General features: G+C 42.8%; 1 protein-coding gene across 2 annotated transcripts in view; it reads left to right on the top strand.

Annotated features, from left to right (window-relative positions):
* HLF (HLF transcription factor, PAR bZIP family member) overlaps window positions 1-21,754 on the top strand; it is a 60,068-nt gene extending 38,314 nt beyond the window's left edge. For both annotated transcript variants that reach the window (XM_010357431.2, XM_030923952.1), the window contains exons 3-4: window positions 12,165-12,385; window positions 17,338-21,754. In XM_010357431.2, the coding sequence (XP_010355733.1) occupies window positions 12,165-12,385; window positions 17,338-17,553 (437 nt within the window). In that variant the 3' untranslated portion in view covers window positions 17,554-21,754. The remainder of the gene's footprint in view (window positions 1-12,164; window positions 12,386-17,337) is intronic.
* The last annotated feature ends 1,205 nt before the right edge of the window (window positions 21,755-22,959 follow it).

The raw sequence follows: 22,959 nt of genomic DNA, 5'->3' as shown, positions 1-22,959 counted from the left end.
ACCATCACCATGGCAGCCCTGGGAGAAGGGACTGACTGCTACCCTCTCAAGAAGGGATAACTGTTGCACAAAACACTGCAGATTTTGAGCTAGCCAGCAGTTGACCAGCTGACCTAACCTCCCGTTTTCCAGGTCTTAACCTACCATCCATTCCCTACAAGTACAGAGGAAATTAGAAAGCTACCCTTCTCCCACCATAGTTCCGTAACTTTGGGATGGAGTGAGAAGCATGGCATTGTTACCAGGTGATAGGGCTCATTGTCCAGTGCACTAGAAGCCAGTACTATGGCACTGGGTTTTTAAGAAAAGAAAAGCTTTTATTTCATATCGACCAATAAGGAGACAGGATCCAACTCAAATCTGTCTTCCTGTGCTTGCTGGCTTTCAGGCAGCATTTGTATTAGAAAAGGTTTAGGGGATGGATTTCGGGATTAGCAGGTGATTGGTGGCAGGAAGGGTGTGGTCTGGAAAGTCCTTGGGCATGCACAGTTATCTTTCTGTGCATCGTCATGGATGGTTTGTGCAAATTCAGCGAGGGGGGTGAATGTGAAACGTGTGGTGGAAATTCTGGCTATGACATCAGTATGCTCGTTCTGCGCAGACTCCAGTTGGCCATATTGGTCCCAACCAATTTTAGCCAACTTTACCATCTTTCATTTTTTATCTGCCATCCAGTAAGCTCAAGAATTTCTATTTAATTCTTGAGTCACGGGTTTAAGTCTTTGGGGCATGGTTTCAATATAAATGTGGGAAGGGGGAGGCTGTTGTGACCATCCCTACCCACATCAGTGGGCCCAGACCTGAAATATACCTCATGCGGGTGTTTGTCTCTGGTACCGTGGGTTCATTTCCGGTCACCCTATGATATTTCCTTGCCCTAAGGTGCTGGCACAGCTATCAGGTAGGAGGAGGCCAAGGTAGAAGGCACAGAGCCATTCCTGCCTCACCTGCCACATGGTGACCCCACATGTCTGGGGAGAGGCTCCCGGCCCAGGGAAGAGGAGGTGGAAGTTGCTCTGTCATACAATCACGGGGGGCCATGGCAAGAAGGCTCGTGGGCCACATGCCTTGGCCACTAGTTGTCATGTCTGTTGTACGCCACCTTAACTGACTTCTAACAGGCTGTGGTTATGAGTTCCACTGGTCTCACCTCTCAGTTGGTTCAAGGAGGCCGGTTTTGCTGACATCATAGGCAAGGAAGCGTGATGATAAACACCACTGGAATGAGAGGCCTTGTTAATCCAGCCTAAGCTCCTGCCAAGTTAGAAACTGACGAGTCTAGTCAGGGCCACTTTGAGTACTGATGCGTGATCGCAGGGCAATGTGCTGTCCTGGGCACAGGATCACACTGGGTGACATCTAACAGGCTTTGCTTGGGCTGCAGCGAGAGGGAAATGGGAGCTGGGGAGTGTGACAGGAGGGAAGTGTGGACTCACCACCTACCAAGGGGCCTTCCCTCATACTGTCCATCGCATCCAGCGCCCTGAGGTGGGCATCATTTCTCCCACTTGATAGATGAGTGAACCAGACCATGAGGCAGAGTAACTGGCCCCAGGCTTCACACAACTATGTAGTGTCAGAGTCATGATGAATCCTGTTTATCTACAACTTCTGACGAACTGAGCTACCTCGTGCAGGACAGGCCCAAGGGAAGGGGCTCAGGCCAGAGTGGGAGCGTTGAAACAGGGTTCAAACTGTCTGTCTTTGTCCAAACCAAACGTTAATTTGCAGACTAATCATTTAAGGGCATAGATGTAATACAGACCTCCCCCAAGAAGTGACCTTTGAAGCCAACTTCTTCTTCATGTGATGGAATACATCAGACACCCTATCTGCTGGGAATCCTTACCCTTCTCCTAGTGAGCCATGGTCTCTGGCCTATCCAGAAGCTCCTTACAAATACAGTGCATGAGATGTGGCGTTGACAGGAGCCTTGGCCTCTGGGTCGGCAGTTGCTTTGTCAAATGCAATCTTGCCCTTGGCACAGCTCGCCGTTCAGGAGGCGAGGAGGATGGAGGGAGTGGATGAGAGAGAGGGAGGTAAAAGAAGAAGGGAGGGAAAGGAAGCAGGATGCCTGGCTGCCTGGAGCTTCCTTGGGCTCTTGCCCATGAGAGACAGCCATACCTACCTCTTTGGGGTTTGCCAGCTCTTGTCCAGGAACCTATTGGGCTAGAGAGGAGGGAAACTGCAGAGTCTCCCCTTTTTTTTCTCTTCTGAGAAGGAAGTGAAGTGGAGCAGAAAGAGCATGGGCTATGGTTTGAGCCCACTGGAGTCTGTACTCTACCTGGCCTCCCCTTGGCTTTCTAGCTGTGTGACTTTAAGCAGGTGGTTTCACCCCCTCTGCCTCTCCACTTTTTCCTCCTTACTATGTGGGACACAGTGCCCTCCTTGCAGAGGCTGATGGTTCTGTGGGGTGTTCTGCACGAGGCTCCAGCCCAGGTCCTGATGCAGGACTCTCATTCTGGAAGGCCAGGTGCCTGGCTCTCCTTGGGGCGTGGTTAGGCTTCCTGGCTGCATTCCTGGGGCATTTGCGTGAAAAAGAACATGGGTTTTACCGTGAGAAGGATGGGGAAGTGAGTCTCTGCTTTTCCATTTGCATGGGCAAATTATTTAGCATATCTGAGCTTGTCTTAAACTTTCTGTTTTCTATTCATTTATTTCCACATCTGGAAAATGAGTATCTGAACCATTCTACCTTCATATAGCTATTGTGAGAACTAAATGAAATAATACCTCTAAAGAACCTTACTGTCAGTATTACTGATATTACCAGAGAGGTGGCTCATGTTTGTAATCCCAGCACTTTGGGAGGCCAAGGTGGGAGCATTGTTTGAGCCCAAGAGTTCAAGGTTGCAGTGAACTATGATCACGCCACTACACTGCAGCCTAGGAGACAGAGCAAGACCCTGTTTTAAAAAAAAATTACTGATATTGATTACTCAGTAGGCCAGGGAAGCCTGTCTACCAGCCTGCAGGACGTCATTGCATTCGCCTGCTCAGTAAATGGTAACAGACAGACTCTCTTCTTAATGTTTACACATAATGGATTGAACTGGCTTTTTAGCATCATGCTTTACCCATATTTCTGTTGACAGCCTGTTACTGTGTGGAGAGAATTGCTGGATAAGAGCCACTAAGATCAAAGGATCTTTACAGTAGGCCTTTCAGTATATTTGTTCTATAATCATGGACTGAAAACTTACTGAGCACTTGCTGTCTGAATGAGGCAAAAAGGAAGAGAGTGTGTGTGTGTGTGTGTGTGTGTGTGTATGTGCGCGCATGCGTATGTGTATGTGTATTCATGATTTGTTTTGTATGCGTATGTGTGTGTGTATGCATGATTTGTTTTTACCTTAAAATTAGTACATCAACCGTGTAACGTGCAGGACATTTAAAAAACGTCAGAGCCATGACAGGTTCCCAGTTACTGGGATCCAGGACACTCTCTTTGTTCTTCTTTATTTCTCCCCCTCCCTTTTGATGCCTTTCTTACCTTCCATGTTACCTTTCTTTATTCTTTCTTTATTTCTTCTTTGAATCATTCTTGTATTTCTTCCTTGGTTTCTTAATTTCTCTTTCTTTCTCTTCCTTTCCTAGTACACTTCTGCCCTCAGGTCGTAGATGCGTTGAAGGGCATCTGCTGCTGTGGCCTTTTGGATGGGAACCCTCTAGGTCTCAGCTAGGTTGGTTTATCAACTATAATATATTCCTCAATTCGGTAAAACAGCCTGCAGCAGAGCAACATGCTTTTACCTCCTTTTTTTTTTTTCCTCATCACATTTCCTCCCTCTCTTTGGTTTCTTCTTCCTTTCTAGGGGGTTGAATGGTCTCCTCTCAGTGGCATTTTTTTTTTTTTTCTGAGACGGAGTCTTGTTCTGTCACCCAGGATGGAGTGCAGTGGCACAATCTCGGCTCACTCTAGCCTCCGCCTCACAGGTTCAGGTGATTCTCCTGCCTCAGCATCCCAAGTAGCTGGGATTACAAGTGTGTGCCACCATGCCCTGCTAATTATTTATTATTATTATTATTATTATTATTATTATTATTATTATTATTTTGTAGAGACAGGGATTTGCCATGTTACCCAGGGTGGTCTCGAACTCCTGGCGTCAAGCAATCTGCCTGCCTTGGCCTCCCAAAGTGCTGGCATTACAAGCATGAGCCACCATGCCCAGCCTTCTCTCAATGGCATTTAACACAGACTCCTGGAACATACATGTACAAAGTGAAAAAAATAACATTTTTCATTTCTGATTTTGAAAGTGAAGATACTCATTATAGACAATTTGCAAAATATTGAAAATAAGAATTAAAATTAGCCCCTGTTCCTTCCAGAAGTCCCTGATAGTATCTGAGGGGGCGTTATGTCCAGTTGCTCAGTAGCTTGTGCTGTCCCCTCCATGCAGGTTCCATCTAGAATCTGGGGCAGCAGCAGGTAAGGCCAGGTCACTGTCTCGTGGGGCTTACATGGCAGTGGAGGGAAGAGATCAGCAACATCAAACAAATGGAAAAGATCATTTGAGATGGAGATAAATATTGTAAAAAAAAAAAAAAATCAAATAGGGCGGTTTAATGGATACCGAGCAGGGGTAGAGGAAAGTCAGAGGGTTCGAGGAATTGGCATTTGTGCTAATGTCTAAATGATGCAAGAGGACTAGGCAGGCAGAGAGCAGAGGAAGAATGTTTTAGGTAGAGAGGAAACTAAATACAAAGGCCTGGGTAGAGTCACATTCAGGGTACACAAGGAGCAGAAGGAAGGCCGGTGTGGCCAAGTGTATGAGTGAGGTAGAGCCGTGGATCTGATCATATGTGGCAATGGGAAGCCTTGGGAGGGTTTGATACAGGGATGTGACCTGCATGGGTCTGCATGTTTAGAGTTATTTTCTGGTGCTGTGTACCACGGTGGGGACATGGGAGATCAAAAAGGGAGAATGGTTAAAAGTTGCAGTAGTTCAGGGGACAGACAGTGCTGGCTTAGACTAGGGGAATTCGTCTGTTTATTTGATTTACTTTCAAGTATCTGTGATCTATTATCTGTGTTTTGTATATGTGTTTATATGCAGACCATTTATGGCACACTTTCCAGGTACTACAGATTGTGCTAAGCACTTTGTGTATATTATCTAATTCATTTTTCACATACCCCTGAGAATCAGGCATAGTAATCTCCTTTTGCACTGAGGAAATAGAAACTCAGGTAGGTTAAAAAAAAGAAGGGGGAAAAAGTCAACAGTAGTCCCTTTCCCCAATACAGACCTTATTAGGATTTAGAGAGGCATTTTGGGGGTCATTTATTTACAAAGGCTCAAGTTTATAACATACAGGTGACAGAATCAGCATTCAAACCCAGGTCTGACTCAGGTCTAATTTAAATCTGTCCTGTACAAATTTAAATCCTGCTATAATGTTAATGTGGGTGTAAACACTCTCTGCCTATACAATAACTCAGCTTGTAGGTGAGTCTCCATTGCCATGAAAAGGTTTACCAGACACTCACAAAAACTCACCGTACACAAATAAAGGCTTATTGTTCACTCATCTGTAATTGCTGTGGGTTGGTCAGGTGGCTCTGCTGATCTTGGCTGGACTCACATATCTAGAGTTCAGGTGATTTAAGTTGACCTAGGCTGGCCTGTTCTTTCATTTTCCGGCAGGCTACACTGGGCATGTTTATGGTGATGACAGAAGTGCTACAGAAAAGGGGCAGAAACATGCAAAGCCTCTTTAGGCCCAGCATCAGAACTAACACTGTCATTTCTGCCACATTCTGTTGGCCAGTGCAAGTCAGAGACCAGCCCAGATGTGAGGGGTAGGGAAATAGGCTCTGCCTGGAAGTGCAAGTCACATGGAATAGGACATGAATGGGTTGGGAATGAGCCTTTGGCCATTAGGACATTAGTGCTTTTGCAGAGAGGACTTGTTGGACAAATAACAGATTCTTGCTGTGGGAATGGAGACCAGCTACTGTGGCCTCAGGGTCCAGAAAGCCCGTATCCTTAGGCTGTATTTGTGAGGTTTTAATTCAATCTTTGTATATATTGTGAGCACTCTTTGTTGGCCTTATAGTGTTGCTATCGTCTCCTAAGTCAATTGGCTTCCTGTATCTAAAAGGATTTTCAGAGGCAGGCATGGTTTGTAGCAAAGTCAGCTGTAATCCCTGATGATGCTATCACCATCAGGGGATGGCAAGAGGGTAAAAGATGCTATTTCCAGTTATGACTACATGGGATCCAGGAATTCGACAAGTGAACAGACCCTAAACTGGTGATGAGGAGGAGGGCAGAGGTGAGCAGGAGGGAAAGATTTGGCACCAAGCTTTGAATCACTAGGAGTTTCACCCATCTCCTCTAAAGGAAACACTTTGGCCAAAATAAAAATTGTCTTCTCTTTCCTCAGCCTTAATTGATAGAGGATAATGTTATCAGCTGGCTAATGCTCATCAGTGATCAACATTAGACTATTGTGTTTTGATGTTACTGCTGCAAATCTCCTGCTCTATTTACTTAACTGCCTGAATGAGGAGCACATCAGAAAGATTGCAGGTGTTGCAATTAGCCTTGAGGATTAAATAATAAGTAACACAAACACTATGATTTGTGACTTTGATGCAGTCATAAATTTAAAAAGTAAACCATTGACTAGAGAAGAGATAAGGACGTAGAGTGCTGCTGTTCCCTTCACTGACGACTGCTTGCTAATCAGCTAATAGACACAAGCTGCTAAATTCTTGCTAAAATATGTAAGAATATGAAATATCCTATTTCCAGTTGTACTATTTGGAAGTTTAGCCATGCCCAGTCTGTGACAAAAGTAGAGGCCAACTTTGGGTTTGAAGGTCACTTCTATTCTCTTTCCAGATTTCTTTAAGCGCTTTGTTCCACGCTTTCCTCCAGAAACCCTCCTTCGTTCTTCTGGAAGTGAATTTCAGCAAGATGCTTTTAGAAAGAAAAAAAAAATGTTCCTGTAACTGCAGAGGCTACGTAATGGGGTTGATCTTGTCCACTATGGATCTTTTAAATAAAGCTTTGGAAATACCAAGCTCAGACTTAACAAATACAGGAGAAAAATGGCATGATTATCTCAATAAATAAATACCAAAAGGCATTTAAGAGAACTTAATACATTATTTCTGGTTTTAAAAATTATTATTATTATTATTATTTTTTTTTTTTTTTTTTTGAGGCGGAGTCTCGCTCTGTCGCCCGGACTGGAGTGCAGTGACCGGATCTCAGCTCACTGCAAGCTCCGCCTCCTGGGTTTACGCCATTCTCCTGCCTCAGCCTCCCGAGTAGCTGGGACTACAGGCGCCCGCCACCTCGCCCGGCTAGTTTTGGTATTTTTAGTAGAGACGGGGTTTCACCGTGTTAGCCAGGATGGTCTCGATCTCCTGACCTCGTGATCCGCCCGTCTTGGCCTCCCAAAGTGCTGGGATTACAGGCTTGAGCCACCGCGCCCGGCCTAAAAATTATTAACAAAGGTTGAAAGAGTTGGAACTGCCTTACCTTGTCAGGTTGTATCTACTAAGATACTAGAACAAGGCTTTATATTGAAGGACCTGAAGAATTAAAAGCATATATTCCTTAAAAGTCTGGGACAAGCAGTGATCATTCGTCTCAGCCTCTCTTCTCATTGTCTTGTATAACCTGGCTAATGCAGTGAAATTGAAAATTATTTAAAAGAATGTAGGAATTATAAACATAGAAAGGATGCCACCTCTATCTATAGAGGCAGAAGATGAGATTGTTCACCTAAAAACTAAGAGAAGTTAGAACTGTTGGAACTATTAGAACTGATAAGAAAGTAAAGTGGCTGGATATAAACCAATAGCTTTTAAAACTAGTAGCTTGCTATATAGCAGCAGTAGCCACTTAGGAAATATAATAGGGTAATATACACTAGTAACAACTTTTATAAGACATTTAAGGAATAAACTGAAATGTGAGAGGCTAAAATAAAGAAAACTATAACTGAACTGATACATGTTTTTAAAAAAGCCCACAAAAAATAAAAATGGAGCGCATACTGTGGGTGTATTCAATATTTTGAAGATAGTTGTCCTCAAATTAACCTATGAAATGCCAAATATTATTATATTTAAAATGGTAACTTCAAATATAACTTAACCAATGTATTCTGAAACTCACCTAGAAGAGTATATGTATAAAAATACCTTAGAAAATTTTCTGAAAAGAACAAATAACCAATAAACATGCGAGATGTTCAGTGTCGCCAGTAACCAGGGAAATGGAAATTAAAACAATAGTAAGACCAGCCTGGCCAACATGGTGAAACCCTCTCCTAAAAATAGCCTCTACTAAAAAATGCAAAACAATTTTAGTCTCTACTTAAAATACAAAAAAAACTAGCTGAGCGTGGTGCTGGGCGCCTGTAGACCCAGCTACTCGGGAGGCTGACGTTTGAACCGAGGAGGCAGAGGTTGCAGTGAGCCAAGGTTGCGCCACTACACTCCAGCCTGGGTGACAGAGCGAGACTCTGTCTCAACAAAACAATAGTAATAGTTGTGCATATCATATTGGCAACATTTAAAAAGTCATATTGTGGGACATGTGCACTCTTACAAATGGTGGTGCAAGTGTAAATATGACATTTTTTGGAGGACAGTTTGGCAGTAGGTTTTTAAAATGTATTTTTTTTTTAAATTTTAGATTCAGTGGGTACATGTGCAGGTTTGTTACATGAATATACTATGTGATGCTGAGATTTGGGCTTTGATTGAACCCTCCATGCAGATAGTGAACATAGTACCTAATAGATCATTTTCCAACCTTGCCCCACTCCCTCCACCTTTTTAGAGCCCTCAGTGTCTATTGTTCCCAGCATTATGTCTGTGTGTACCCAATGTTTAGCTCCTACTTACAAGTGAAAGCATGCAGTATTTGGTTTTCTGTGTTAATTCATTTAGGATGACGGCCTCCAGCTGCATCTGTGTTGCTGCAAGGGACATGATTTGATTCTTTTTAACGGATACATAGTATTCCATGGTGTAGATGTATCACATTTTCTTTATCCAACCCACTGTAGATGGCACCTAGGTTGATTCCGTGTCTCTGCTATTGTGAATAGCACTGCGATGAACATGCGAATGCAGGTGTCTTTTTGGTCGAAGGATTTATGTTCCTTTGGGTGTAAACCCAGTAATGGGATTGCTGGGCCAAGTGGTAATTCTATTTTTAGTTCTTTGAGAACTCTCCAAACTGCTTTCCACAGGGGCTGAACTAATTTATATTCCCACCAACAGTATAAGAATGTTCCCTTTTCTCTGCAACCTCACCAACATCTGTTATTTTTTTGACTTTTTAATAGCCATCCTGGCAGTATGTTTAAAAATAAAAAATGCACATGCCTTTCGTGTGAGCAGTCTCACTTCTAGAAATCACTTCTACAAAAATATATACCTAAAAATCCATCAGTTGAGGAATTATACATTGTTATATATCCAAACTATGGGATACTCTTGACCGTTTAAAAAGTAGTTTTATTTGTACTAACATTGGAAATTGCACATGGTATATTGATAGATTTAAAAAGTAACAAGATATGTGGGTAGTGTAATACCATTTGGGTTAAATCACTTATGTGTAAAAACCAACATATAAGAGGTTCACATCAAGATGTTAAGAGTGATCACCTCTGGAAAGACAGTGAGTGGGACTGGAGGGAAGAGGAGAGTAGCAAGAACCAGGACTTTCACTTTCTTGACGCATTTCTGTATTTGTTGACATTTCGCAGTGAACATCTTTGATCATTTAAAAAATTAATCATGCATTCTTATATTGACAATTCTTATACTAAAATTTTGAAAATCCCACAGGAGACAGGAAAAAAATACCCCTTACTCGTGATGCTATTGACATTTTGAAATGAAAGGAAAAGATGAGTTTAGCAGAGTTAATTCAGCAGAAAATATAAATAAATAAGATGGCACTAAGGTATCTCTGGGGAGAAACGGGACCTGGTTTTGTTTCTCAGGTTCTTTGCCATTTGCTGTTTGATACTGGGGAAGCCACGTACCTTGTCTGTGGTCCAGTTAGGTTTCCTCCACTCTGCAAGTAGGGCTGACCTACTTCCATTGGAGAAAAATCCTAGAGAGAAAGAATGCCAAGAAAGGTTCCACCTGAATGGGAAGTGTTATTGTTAGAATGTCCACGAATGAATGTCAGAGTCCAGCACCTCAGAGGCCACCATTAAATGAGGAGTACTCTTTGTAGAAGCTGAACTCTGAAGTATGTGTCATGGTGAGGAGTCAGGTGGGGATACATGAATAAAATGTAAAAGACCATGTGGTATGGTAGAGGAGGGGTGTGTGTGTGTGTGTGTGTGTGTACAGCTTAAGAACATTTAGAAAGCAATAAAGGAGAACATTTTGATACAGCATAATAAACAATATTGGAGTACTAAGGAGGATCTTGGAGCAATTAGATTTGGGAAGTATTAAGAGGTGTTTCATGATGATAGGAGATGGGCGCATATGCCTGTGTAAGTATGGGGAGGTGGGGACGTTGCAGTGATGGCACTGGGTAGCTTTGTTATTAAGTTCAAAGAGTTTCTAAAGGGAAAATACAATCCCCATTTGAATCACATGTGGTTCATTTTCTGAGGTAATCTCAAGAGGCACAAGATCAAATCTAGCTTGACACCATCCAGTACAGAACTCAGCAGTCTCTAGAAGCTGGAGCTGAGCGACAGATTGGCTAATGAGAAATCTCCATCCTCTGCCAGCGCCTCAGGGCCCATCTCTTCCTCTTTGGCAAGCAGGATACAAAGAGAGCGCAAAGCAGAATGGAGACCTAGAAGGTCACCCAGAGCATTCATTTTGCAAACTCCCCACCAGGCCTTTCCAGAAGGCAGATGAGCACGGTTTCACAGTTTTGCTAGAATGCAAGCCAGTGGCTTCATGCTTCGACCTGGGGTAGGTTTTAATGAAACCTAAAGAATACTTCACACATTGACCTACCATTGGCAGTGAGGAAGAGGAGGAGATGCGCCAAACACAGCTGAACTACATCCTCTCATTTATTCATGGGGCATGAGAGGAGCGATTGTAAAATTCAGATGAAAACTAGAAGTTAAAATTCAGAGCTCCCAGCATAAACATTTGGGTCTAGTATGAAGTTCACTTTCACCAGTAAGACACATTGAGAAACACAAGAAACCCATTGTTCTGTGGATGTTTGTGCATTTCAGTGGTCTTGCCTATAGGACCCTCAAGTGGAAGTTAGATTGTCTCTATTATGTTCTTTCTAATTTGTTAAATATTTTTTGAACTAATCCCCTTCTCACTATCTCCATTGCTACTGTTAATATGTACACTGTTTATCACAACAGCCTTGTATCTGATCAGTCCGCAGCCGTGCCCCATGCAATCCGTTCATCATGCTGCCTGAGTCTTCCTTCCAAACATCAGCTGTTTGTCACTTCATTGCTCAGCATCCCTCAGTGACATTTGGATTTTTAAAAATTATATCCCCGCTGCCCACCTTCTTGGCCACGTCTCTTGTGCTCACACCTCTCCCTACTCCATGTTTTCTTCTGATTCAATGTGACAGCTACCCAAGACTTTATGTGGTTCTGCAAAAATGCAAACCTCTGTCTTGTCTTGGAGCCTAGAATACCTTTTTTTTGACTAATTACTCTTTGACTCAAGATGCAGCTGTACCAAGTGTCATCTCTAGGAAATGCTCCCTAACCTCCTTTGTGTTACGTACCATTTCCTCACACTGTGGAAGCACATGAGATTTACTTCCATCCCAACATCTACACTCTCCCCTAACAGACTATTGGTCTATCTCCCTGACTCACCTGGAAAACACCTTTAAGGTGAAAAATACATAGTTCTGTTCATTACATCTTGCAGAGTGCCTGGCAAATGTGTGATAGGAAAGAATGAACGTGTATCTTTAAATTGGGCTTCTCCCTCTCTAGTTTTTGAACATGTGTATGTGGGTTTCTGTTTTGCCTGATGTGACATGAGTCACAACCTGCTGTGTTCTCAGAAATGCAGTGAGGATGAGTAAGATAAATCATGTTAGGATCATATATAAGTGAGCTGAAGACTCTTACCACTCATCTCAGACCATCATTAAGTAGCTGCCTACTGGGTCTCTCTAGGGTGTTCATGAATTAAAACTCCTGTGTTGTTCCAGGTCAGCTGTTGCCAGCAAACCGCAATACACCGAGTCCCATTGATCCTGACACCATCCAGGTCCCCGTGGGTTATGAACCAGACCCAGCCGATCTTGCCCTCTCCAGTATCCCTGGCCAGGAAATGTTTGACCCTCGCAAACGCAAGTTCTCTGAGGAAGAACTGAAGCCGCAGCCCATGATCAAGAAAGCTCGCAAAGTCTTCATCCCTGATGACCTGAAGGTAAATTGGAACTGGTAATCAGTCCTTGGGCAAATGGAGAGTGGTATCTGCAGACAAATTAAAAGGGTGACCCCAGGAAGATCCCAGAAGCTAGTGTATGAAGGATTTCTGATTTCTTTTCCTGTTTCTTGGCATGTGACTTCTAGGCAAGTTGTTTCCTGTCTGGGTGTGTTTTGAAATACACTTTTATGTCTTGATGCTGAACAGAAACAAGGAGAAGCGGTAAAATGGATTTAAAGTCCACAATGGAGTGATTTTAAGCCCACAAAGGAAGCAAATGTGCTCTTATCTGCATGCAAACCCATTAAAGTCTAATACAATCAAACCCCAAATCTTTCAAGGTTGGAAAGAGAAAGGAAATCATTTGAGAAGGGCATTGGAACCTCATCGCCCTCGAAGGCTTACCTTCCTTTTAGGGAATTTGTGATAATTTGCTGCTGCCGTTTCCCTGTAGGCTGCGGGGAGTAACAGCCAGAGACAGGTCCTTCCTCCATATTGCCAACCTTGGATGACCAGGGTGGGATTTTGTGAAGGAAACTGGTAGTTCCCTGACACCATTTGTATGTACTGTTCACTTTGTATCTTAAGTAATGATCACTTGAATATCTCACTGCTAGGTTAATTCTGAGTAGGTTTTCTCTGAAGTGTTGAAGGGACACATTAGTTATAAAGGGAAATAGATTTTACCTTGGAAGTCAAATGCAGCTTAATAGAAAATTAACCAGACACACTTAATGATACCTTAGGATGAAAATTCTTTCCAAAATCATGCCATGTCTGCTAATGCCAAAATAGAACCATTTCTTATTAACCATTGCTTAGAACTTTCATGCTTCTTTCTAATCATATGGGTACTAGAGATATGAGTATTACATAGTCAAGGCCTTGGAACCAGACATAATTAGCCCTTTTTTACTGTCTGCCCCCCATCTCTCAAAGCTAACTATGGTTCCTGTGTAGAGACACTCCTAGGCTGGGAAATAGGAATTTGAGACATCGTCTGAACTGGCTTAGACCAGTTGTTCGTGCTTTACATATCTAGAAAAAATGCTGGAAGCAGAAGTACCTGGCAAATTTAAATCACTGCTGTCATCCACATTCCTGAGATTACCTTAATTGATGCAGAATAGGAAAACGTCAGGCTGAAGGGGACCTTAGAGATTCATTTGTCCAAAGTTATCACCTTGCAGTTGAGAAAATGCAGAAAATGGAAAGCTGAGGTCAGCAGATCACTACCTGTTAGAGGAAGGCTTAGCCTGGCTCCCAGGTTATCTAGCTTCACAAAAGGTCACAGCAGCATGTTGGCCCTGACAAGGGCTATAACAGGGGCCTGTGGGTGACAAATCAGTGGCTGTCACCCTGAGAAGCAAAAAAGGAAATCACATGGTAAAAACACCAGAAAATCTAAACTAGTCAGGACATTGATGGTTAGACCGAGATGGGGTAAGAAAGGGTCACCATGGGCTCAGGTCTTGGGCAGTTAGGAACCTTATTTCAATGAGATGCCTTTCCTAGTCTTGTCTTCTTAGTGATCCAATTTTTTGTGTATTTTAAAGCCTCGTATCTTAAACTAAAGCCAGGGATCCTGTTCAACACAGATTTCCTCTTGAATGGAGGGTAGTTTGAAAGGATGCTACTATGAGTGATAGATAGAACTTCCAGCTAGACCTTCACAAAGTCTCCACATTCACCAAAGAGCAAGATTAGTTAATAACCCAGGTAACCTTGGCAACAAAGAGGCCAGGCAAAAACTGTCTGTGCTAGAATTACACATATTGCTGCTGTCATGGTCAGGCCTGACCTTTTCACATAGCAGCGGGGGAATGGGCTGGCACATTGTCCTGCCTGGTGTCCTTGGATATTTTTTAGTTGTGGATGAAGTCTCAGGCTAAAGACCATGAGCTAATATAAAGCAGGAAGCAGAGCTGTAACATGTTTCTCCTTCTGGCAGAAAGGTCTGAGCTAAGGGTAGGTGGGGGAGAAGGTGTTTCTGGCCTCCAGCATTGGACAAGGAAACCAATTTAATGAAATGCCCCCCCCCCCCCAAAATGATCTTCCCTGCAGCAGCCTGAACTTCCTCTCTTGAGCCAGTCATTAGGGTTAGCATGCATGCCCTGGAGAATGAAGGGAGAATTGAGGTTGACATGCTGGGGTACCTAGCTGAAAATCCATTTAATCACCTGGATTTCTTGATGCTTTTAAGGGTCCATTCATTCACTTGATGAATATTTTCCAAATGCTAGTGTGTGCCAATCCTCTAACCCGGTATCAGGGGCTGGGAATACTGAGGTGAGCCAATACTGATACTGTTCCTGCTTTCATGGAACTTCTAGACTGGTGAGAAACAGGGAGTGTTGACCTGTTGGCTGGGGCAGGGCTAAGTGGGTCCCTTGTTGCATGGAGGTGACCGGGTAGCCAGATGGCATCAGCACCTGGGAGAGAGAGGGAAAGGGGGCAGAGGATGAAGTGCCAAGTTTAGTTTATCAGCCCCGCTCAAAATCCCGCTTCCCCCTGCCCACAACCATTCTGCGATAACAAAGGGAGGCGAGCTGGTTTTTCTAGTCCAGGACACTCCTTTTGTCATTCCTACCTTCTGTATCCTCTTCTTCACCCGGTTCCCAGCTCCCCTCCCTCCCACCTGAAAGGTTTGTTTTGCATTCCACACCTTGGCTGGCTCATCTGCATGTGTGGACAGGTGAGGCTGGGAAACAAAGCACTTCAGAAGTGAGAAGAGCTCTAATAAGTTAGAAGTTGGTTGTTACCCTGAAGTCAGCTGGTGACTCCCTGGGCTTTAAGACCTGGTCAGAATTGTCTTAGACCACACCAAGCCTGTGGCCTATGGTGTGACCTCCTCATTCCTCCCCCATCACATACATGCAGTTTCTACAGTGTTCCCGGGGCTCGTTCTTATGTACTCCTTCGCTTCCTGGGCTGCTGTTCCCCTGTGTGCAGACTCTGATACATCCTAAATCAAGTCCTCTTTTGAATGCTCTTGGAAACCACACTCCCAGGCACATTGTTGGGTATAGATTTACTGATACTGTGAAGGGAGTGGAACCCAGGCTTCCATCAAAACACAAATAACTTCCATCAGAACTGGAGGCTTCACCACTGTTGTTAATATGCCTTTGGGCCCCCTCACCACCATGATGTCATGGACTCTCCTGGCCCCTCCCAGCCTCTCCCCTGCCTCCAGCTCCCCTGCTCGCTTTCAGAAGCACAGACAACAAATATGGCCAACAGCCATTGCACACCTGCCCTAGCTTGCTTGCCCAGGTATTCTTCAAAGAGCAGCCTCCTCCCTCCTACCCAGAAGAATTCTGGTATCATCTATTATGAAAATTGTTTTTGTTAACCCTGTTACATATAGTTATGAAGTGTATAAAAAGCTGGGGGTGCTTTATTTAAGATGATAGTACTGGTTTGTGGATGGCAGATAGGAGGTGTCTACACAGTTCCTATCCCACACTTTCTGTATTTGTGCAGGGCAAATGCCTGTTGAGGGTAATGGGCAGTTTTGGGGGTGGACCGCTGACCTTAGACTTTCCTTGCAGCCTTGGCCCCAACCCGTGTGACCTCCTCCAATGCCAGCTGCCCCTTGGAATTCTGAGGGGGCAAGCACTGGCCTGATCCACTTATTCTGGGTGTCATGTAAATGCAGGTAGTAGAATTGCTAGGACTGAGGGATTTGCTGTTGCAAATTGTTGAAAAAGGGGAGTTGCAAAATTCACCAGGTGGCACCATCAATGAATTGGGAAGATCTAAAAGAAGATCCCTGTTTCTTAGTCTTCTTAAGAAGTTTTACCTTTCTGTCAGGGAGGCAGCAGCGGGGGTGGAGGGCAGGGAAGGAGGGATTGTTTTTACACGGACCACAGTAAAATATTACTCAGGCTAAAAAGGCCCAGAGCACAGTTAAACAGGAAATTAGAGTAAATAATGTAAATGCTGGCCACAAATATGAGTACATTGATGAGTGGCAGGTGGAACGCTTTTTTTTAATTTCTATTTTTAATTACCAAAGTGTATGTATCCATTATATGATATCGTAATGGTTCAGAATAATATAAAAGGTAGAAAGTCTTACCTCTTTCCTTTGCTACTGCGAATCCCCCTTCTAGAGGCCCTGCTTTTATAGATTAGTATAAATCATTCTGCGCCTCTTTCTATGAATATGTTACATGATTTTTAATCAGACTGGGATGAGACCATACATATTTGTGTGTAAACTGCCATTGTTTCCACCCACATAGTCACATAGTGGCATATCATGAGCATCTTTCTGGTGCAGGTGGGTCACTGTTTGTAACACCTGCCAAGTATTCCTTTGTATGACTGCATCATAACATAGTTATTAAATCTCCTATGCATAGTTTTTCCTCATTTTTTCTACTGCACATAATGCTGCAGTGAACAGTTCATGGTTGTGTGTATATGTACATGTATGAAGATTGCTACAGGACAAAATCCTGGAGGTGGAGTTGCTAGATCAATAGTATATGCATTTAAATAGTTGATAGATATTGCCAAATTGCCTTCTAAAATTTTTGCGCCAACTCATAGCCAAGAAAGCATATAAGTGCCCATGGAGGAAAAGGGTTCTTAAAATAAAATGTTAAGCAGGGAGAGTAAAGAAAGTTGGAATGTCATTTAAGGGTGAGGTGAGCCACCTGCTTTCCATTCAGCTTCTGATCTCTGCTTCATTGAGCACACCTCTGCTGGGCAAAGAGTAGGAGCCTGTTGGGACAGATTGGTGGGTCCTTGCTCCAGGAAGGAAGTGTGGCTCATGGGCCACGCCCTCAGGCATGCAGAAACTGTCAAGGAAGGAGACACAAGCTAAGAAACCCGGGTTGGCACCTCTGCACAGTCCTGGAGCCTGCCCGTGTCCTGGCTGGCACTGGACTTTGCTGAAATCTAATATCTTTTTTTTTTTCCCTTCTGTAACTAATGAGCAGGATGACAAGTACTGGGCAAGGCGCAGAAAGAACAACATGGCGGCCAAGCGCTCCCGAGACGCCCGGAGGCTAAAGGAGAACCAGATCGCCATCCGGGCCTCGTTCCTGGAGAAGGAGAACTCGGCCCTCCGCCAGGAGGTGGCTGACTTGAGGAAGGAGCTGGGCAAATGCAAAAACATACTTGCCAAGTATGAGGCCAGGCACGGGCCCCTGTAGGATGGCATTTTTGCAGGCTGGCTTTGGAATAGATGGACAGTTTGTTTCCTGTCTGATAGCACCACACCCAAACCAACCTTTCTGACATCAGCACTTTACCAGAGGCATAAACACAACTGGCTCCCATTTTGGTGTGCATCTGTGTGTGTGTGTGCGTGTATATGTGCTTGTGCTTATGCGTGTGGTCAGCGGTATGTGCGTGTGCGTGTTCCTTTGCTCTTGCCATTTTAAGATAGCCCTCTCATCGTCTTTTAGTTCCAACGAAGAAAGATGCCATGTTTTTACTAGACCGAGGAGCCCTCTCGCGGGTCTCCCATCCCCTCCCTCCTTCACTCCTGCCTGTTCAGCGTTGCTTCGTGTTCGAGCTTACCTACTCTTCCAGGACTCTCTGCTTGGATTCACTAAAAAGGGCCCTGGTGAAATAGCAGATCTCAGTTTTTTTAAGAGTACAAGCTCTTGTTTCTGTTTAGTCCGTAAGTTCCCATGCTAATGAGGTGCACACAATAACTTAGCACTACACCACAGCTCTAGTCCTTCACAGGTTGCTTTCCTCTTACTTTCAGTTTTGGTGATAATCGTCTTCAAATTAAAGTGCTGTTTAGATTTATTAGATCCCATATTTACTTACTGCTATCTACTAAGTTTCCTTTTAATTCTACCAACCCCAGATAAGTAAGAGTACTATTAATAGAACACAGAGTGTGTTTTTGCACTGTCTGTACCTAAAGCAATAATCCTATTGTACGCTAGAGCATGCTGCCTGAGTATTACTAGTGGACGTAGGATATTTTCCCTACCTAAGAATTTCACTGTCTTTTAAAAAACAAAAAGTAAAGGAATGCATTTGAGCATGGCCAGACTATTCCCTAGGACAAGGAAGCAGAGGGAAATGGGAGGTCTAAGGATGAGGGCTTAATTTATCAGTACACGAGCCAAAAACTGCGTCTTGGATTAGCCTTTGACATTGATGTGTTCGGTTTCGTTGTTTCCCTTCCCTGACACGCTGCCTCGCCCCCCACTTTTCTAGTTAACTTTTTCCATATCCCTCTTGATATTCAAAACAGTTACTTAAGATTCAGTTTTCCCATTTTTTGGTAATATATATATTTTTGTGAATTATACTTTGCTGTTTTTAAAAAGAAAATCAGTTGATTAAGTTAATAAGTTGATGTTTCTAAGGCCCTTTTTCCCAGTGGTGTCCTTTTTGAATGCCTCATAAATTAATGATTCTGAAGCTTATGTTTCTTATTCTCTGTTTGCTTTTGAACGTATGTGCTCTTATAAAGTGGACTTCTGAAAAATGAATGTAAAAGACACTGGTGTATCTCAGAAGGGGATGGTGTTGTCACAAACTGTGGTTAATCCAATCAATTTAAATGTTTACTATAGACCAAAAGGAGAGATTATTAAATCGTTTAATGTTTATACAGAGTAATTATAGGAAGTTCTTTTTTGTACAGTATTTTTCAGATATAAATACTGACAATGTATTTTGGAAGACATATATTATATATAGAAAAGAGGAGAGGAAAACTATTCCGTGTTTTAAAATTATATAGCAAAGATATATATTCACCAATGTTGTACAGAGAAGAAGCGCTTGGGGGTTTTTGAAGTCTTTAATATTTTAAGCCCTATCACTGACACATCAGCATGTTTTCTGCTTTAAATTAAAATTTTATGACAGTATCGAGGCTCGTGATGACGAATCCTGCTCTAAAATACACAAGGAGCTTTCTTGTTTCTTATTAGGCCTCAGAAAGAAGTCAGTTAACGTCACCCAAAAGCACAAAATGGATTTTAGTCAAATATTTATTGGATGATACAGTGTTTTTTAGGAAAAGCATCTGCCACAAAAATGTTCACTTCGAAATTGTGAGTTCCTGGAACGGCACATTGCTACCAGTGCTCCAGACAGTTCTGTTCTACCCTGCGGGCCCGCACGTCTTATGAGGTTGATATCGGTGCTATGTGTTTGGTTTATAATTTGATAGATGTTTGACTTTAAAGATGATTGTTCTTTTGTTTCATTAAGTTGTAAAATGTCAAGAAATTCTGCTGTTACGACAAAGAAACATTTTATGCTAGATTAAAATATCCTTTCTTAATGGGATTTTCTAGTTTCCTGCCTCCAGAGTATCTAATTCTTTAATGATCTGGTGGTCTTCTTGTCAGTCCATCAGCAATGCTTCTCTCATAGTGTCGTAGACTTGGGAAACCCAACCAATAGGATATTTCTACTAGGTGTTCATTTTGCCACAAGCTATAGATAACAGCAGGAGATGGGGGTGTATCAGAATTGCAGTACAATTGGAGTTGCAATACATTGTTCAGGTGAATAATAAAATCAAAAACCTTTGCAATCTTAAGCAGAGCTAAATAAAAGATATCAATATGAGACACAAGTGGACATAGAGTTGGCCTTTTTACAGGCAAAGAGGCGAATTGTAGAATTGTTAGATGGCAATAGTCATTAAAAACAAAGAAAAATGATGTCTTTAAGTGGAGAATTGTGGAAGGATTGCAACATGAACCATGCAAATTTATGGCCATATCAAATGGTAGCTGAAAAAACTATATTTGAGCACTGATCTTTCTTGGAATTAGATGTTTATATCAAATGAGCATCTGAAATGTTTTCTGCAGAAAAAAATAAAAAGATTCTAATAAAATGTATTCTCTTGTGTGCCAGGAGAGGTTTCAGAAACCTACCTCGTCTTAAATATTTAAACAGTTTGGAGTCTGTACAGGTGCCTTATATGTAAGTCATTGTCACGATACACACACACGAACACTCCCTCTAGATTGGCTGCCTATCCATCCAGGGCAGTTAACTAGCAAACAAGGCAGATCTGCTCCATGGAGCGGGAGGCCCATGGCTTGACTCTGAGTGATTTGGGTCAACCAGGGTCAGACACATGTCTGCACACTGCAGCTATTATGAGAGTCCCTTTGTCATTTTTCACCTTTCCATCCTAAGCATCTTTCAGAGATTAATTATTTGGCCATTAACAGTGAATCCAAATCATATCACACTGACATCATCTAGAGATGATTTGGAAGGAGCTTCTTAGGACCTCATGATGAGGTCACATTGTTGTTTCTTTTGACTAGGGTTGGCAAAGAAAGGCAAAAATTGACCAGCCCGTCTTTCTGCTGGTGCTGCCTTAAGGAGGTAGTTAGTGGAGGGGAGGGCTGTAAATCATTACTTCTTTCTCTTCAGAAAGTGGCCACTTTGAACCATTCAAATATCACATTATTGGCAAGACTGTGATAGGCCTTTTGTCTTCAAATACAACAGGCCTCCATGGACCCATCCCTCGAAGCAGAAGGACCGTTTGAGGAGAATGCAGATGGGATTCCACAGTGGGGTGGGTGGGAACCTGTACTAGATAACCCAGAGGTTCCTTCTAACCCACTGGTTTGGTGGGGAACTCACGGTAATTCCAAATGTACATTCGAAGGTCTAGGGTCTGTTTTCAGAAGAAGCAAGAAGAATTATCAGTGGCACCCTCCCCACTGTCCCAGGGTAAAACAATAGACATTCTGTGAAATGCAAAGCTATACTTTGGTTTTTCTAGTAGTTTATCTCATTTTACCCTAATCTTCCTTTAAGGAAACTTAATCTTTATCACAGTTAATTAGAGCGATCCCAAGGCAGGGGACCAGGCCTGCTTGCCTGTGTGTGATGGCAGTTGGAGATCTGGATTTAGCACTGGGGGCTCTACCCCGCAGGTGTCTGAGACTAAGTGTTCTGCCGTCCAGGTGGCGATCACCTTCTGCTTCTAGGTACTCCCACTGGCAAGGCCAAGGTCTCCTCCAGGTTTTTTCTGCAATTATTAATGTCATTTAAAAAATGAGCAAAGCCTTATCCGAATCGGATATAGCAACTAAAGTCAGTACATTTTGCAGGAGGCCAAGTGTAAGTGTGTGTGTGTGTGTGTGTGTGTGTGTGTGTGTGTGTGCGTGCGTGTGAATAAGTCGACATAAAGTCTTTAATTTTAAGCACCTTACCAAACATAACAATAATCCATTATCCTTTTGGCAACACCACAAAGATTGCATCTGTTAAACAGGTACAAGTTGACATGAGGTTAGTTTAATTGTACACCATGATATTGGTGGTATTTATGCTGTTAAGTCCAAACCTTTATCTGTCTGTTATTCTTAATGTTGAATAAACTTTGAATTTTTTCCTTTCTTTCATGTATTTTTATTAACAGTTGGCTAGCAATGGTATTCTGTTCTCACCTCAGTAGCAAAGAGACCATTTATAGATTATTACCTAGATAATAAAATGATAATACTATATAATTAGTAATAAATTAACATTTATTGGGTAGTTATGTGCCAGACACTGTGCTAAACACTTAGATGGAGTATTTTATTCCATATTAGCTCTATGAGGTAGGGACAATTATTATCCCCATTTACAGAAGACAAAATTGAAAGGGGAGTTAAGTAGCTTACCTAATGCTACAGAGGTAAAAGCGGCTGAGATGAATTCTGATCCCTGGAATGAGCATCATTTAGAGGGGTGGTTCCCAAAAGCCAGTCCACAGACTATCTTGTTCTCTAATATATAAAAAATAATTCAGCAACATCTAGGAGTATAAATCCAGAGATTCTGAATCAGTAGTTCGTGGATGGGGCCTGGAAATCTGAATTTTTAAAGTGATCCCAGCCAACTCCCATGTGCAGCCAAGTAATTGGTGTCAAGGATTTATAGACTTGGCTCTTAATTCAAGTTCATGATCCTTGGAGGATCCATGCAGAAGCTTCAGAAATTCCATAATTACCTGAAATTGTATGCAACTTTTTTGTGTATAAACACATTTATTTTGCGGTAGAGAAGACTTGTCGCTTTTTTTTTTTTTTTACTTCCCTGAAGGAACCTGTGATGCAAGGGGGCGTAAAACCCCTGATTCCTGTAAGAAGGCTGATGTAGAGCAGTGGTTCTCAGCCCATGAAGCCCAGTGGATTCACCTGGGGAGCTCAAAACCGGCTGTGTGGGGCTGCAGACCAGGCCAAGAAACTCAGCATCTCTGGCGTAGTGAGAAGGGGACTCTGTGTTGAGGAGTAGAATTCTGGATTCAGATCTGTCACCTAGTGGGTATGTGACCTTGAGCAGCTTCTAAACAGTTTTGAACGTAAATCTCATCTGTAAAATGAAGGTATACTCACTTCTGAGGGTAGTGGGGAGAACTAATGGCAACAAATGAATTGTCTCTGGCACATCCGAGGCCTTCAATAGATAACTGCATGGGGACCACGGGAGTAGAATGTATGCCTTGAGCATTTTTCCTATTCAATATTTCAGACCATTTGTTCCTTCAAAGAGGACAGAAAACCATTCCCCTGCTCACATGCTGGAGCACGATGGCTGATGGTGTGAGAACGGATGGT

This window comes from Rhinopithecus roxellana, chromosome 19 (genome assembly GCF_007565055.1).
Source record: "Rhinopithecus roxellana isolate Shanxi Qingling chromosome 19, ASM756505v1, whole genome shotgun sequence".
In the NCBI taxonomy this organism is placed as follows: Eukaryota; Metazoa; Chordata; class Mammalia; order Primates; family Cercopithecidae; genus Rhinopithecus; species Rhinopithecus roxellana.
This window is presented reverse-complemented; position numbering and strand designations above follow the sequence as displayed.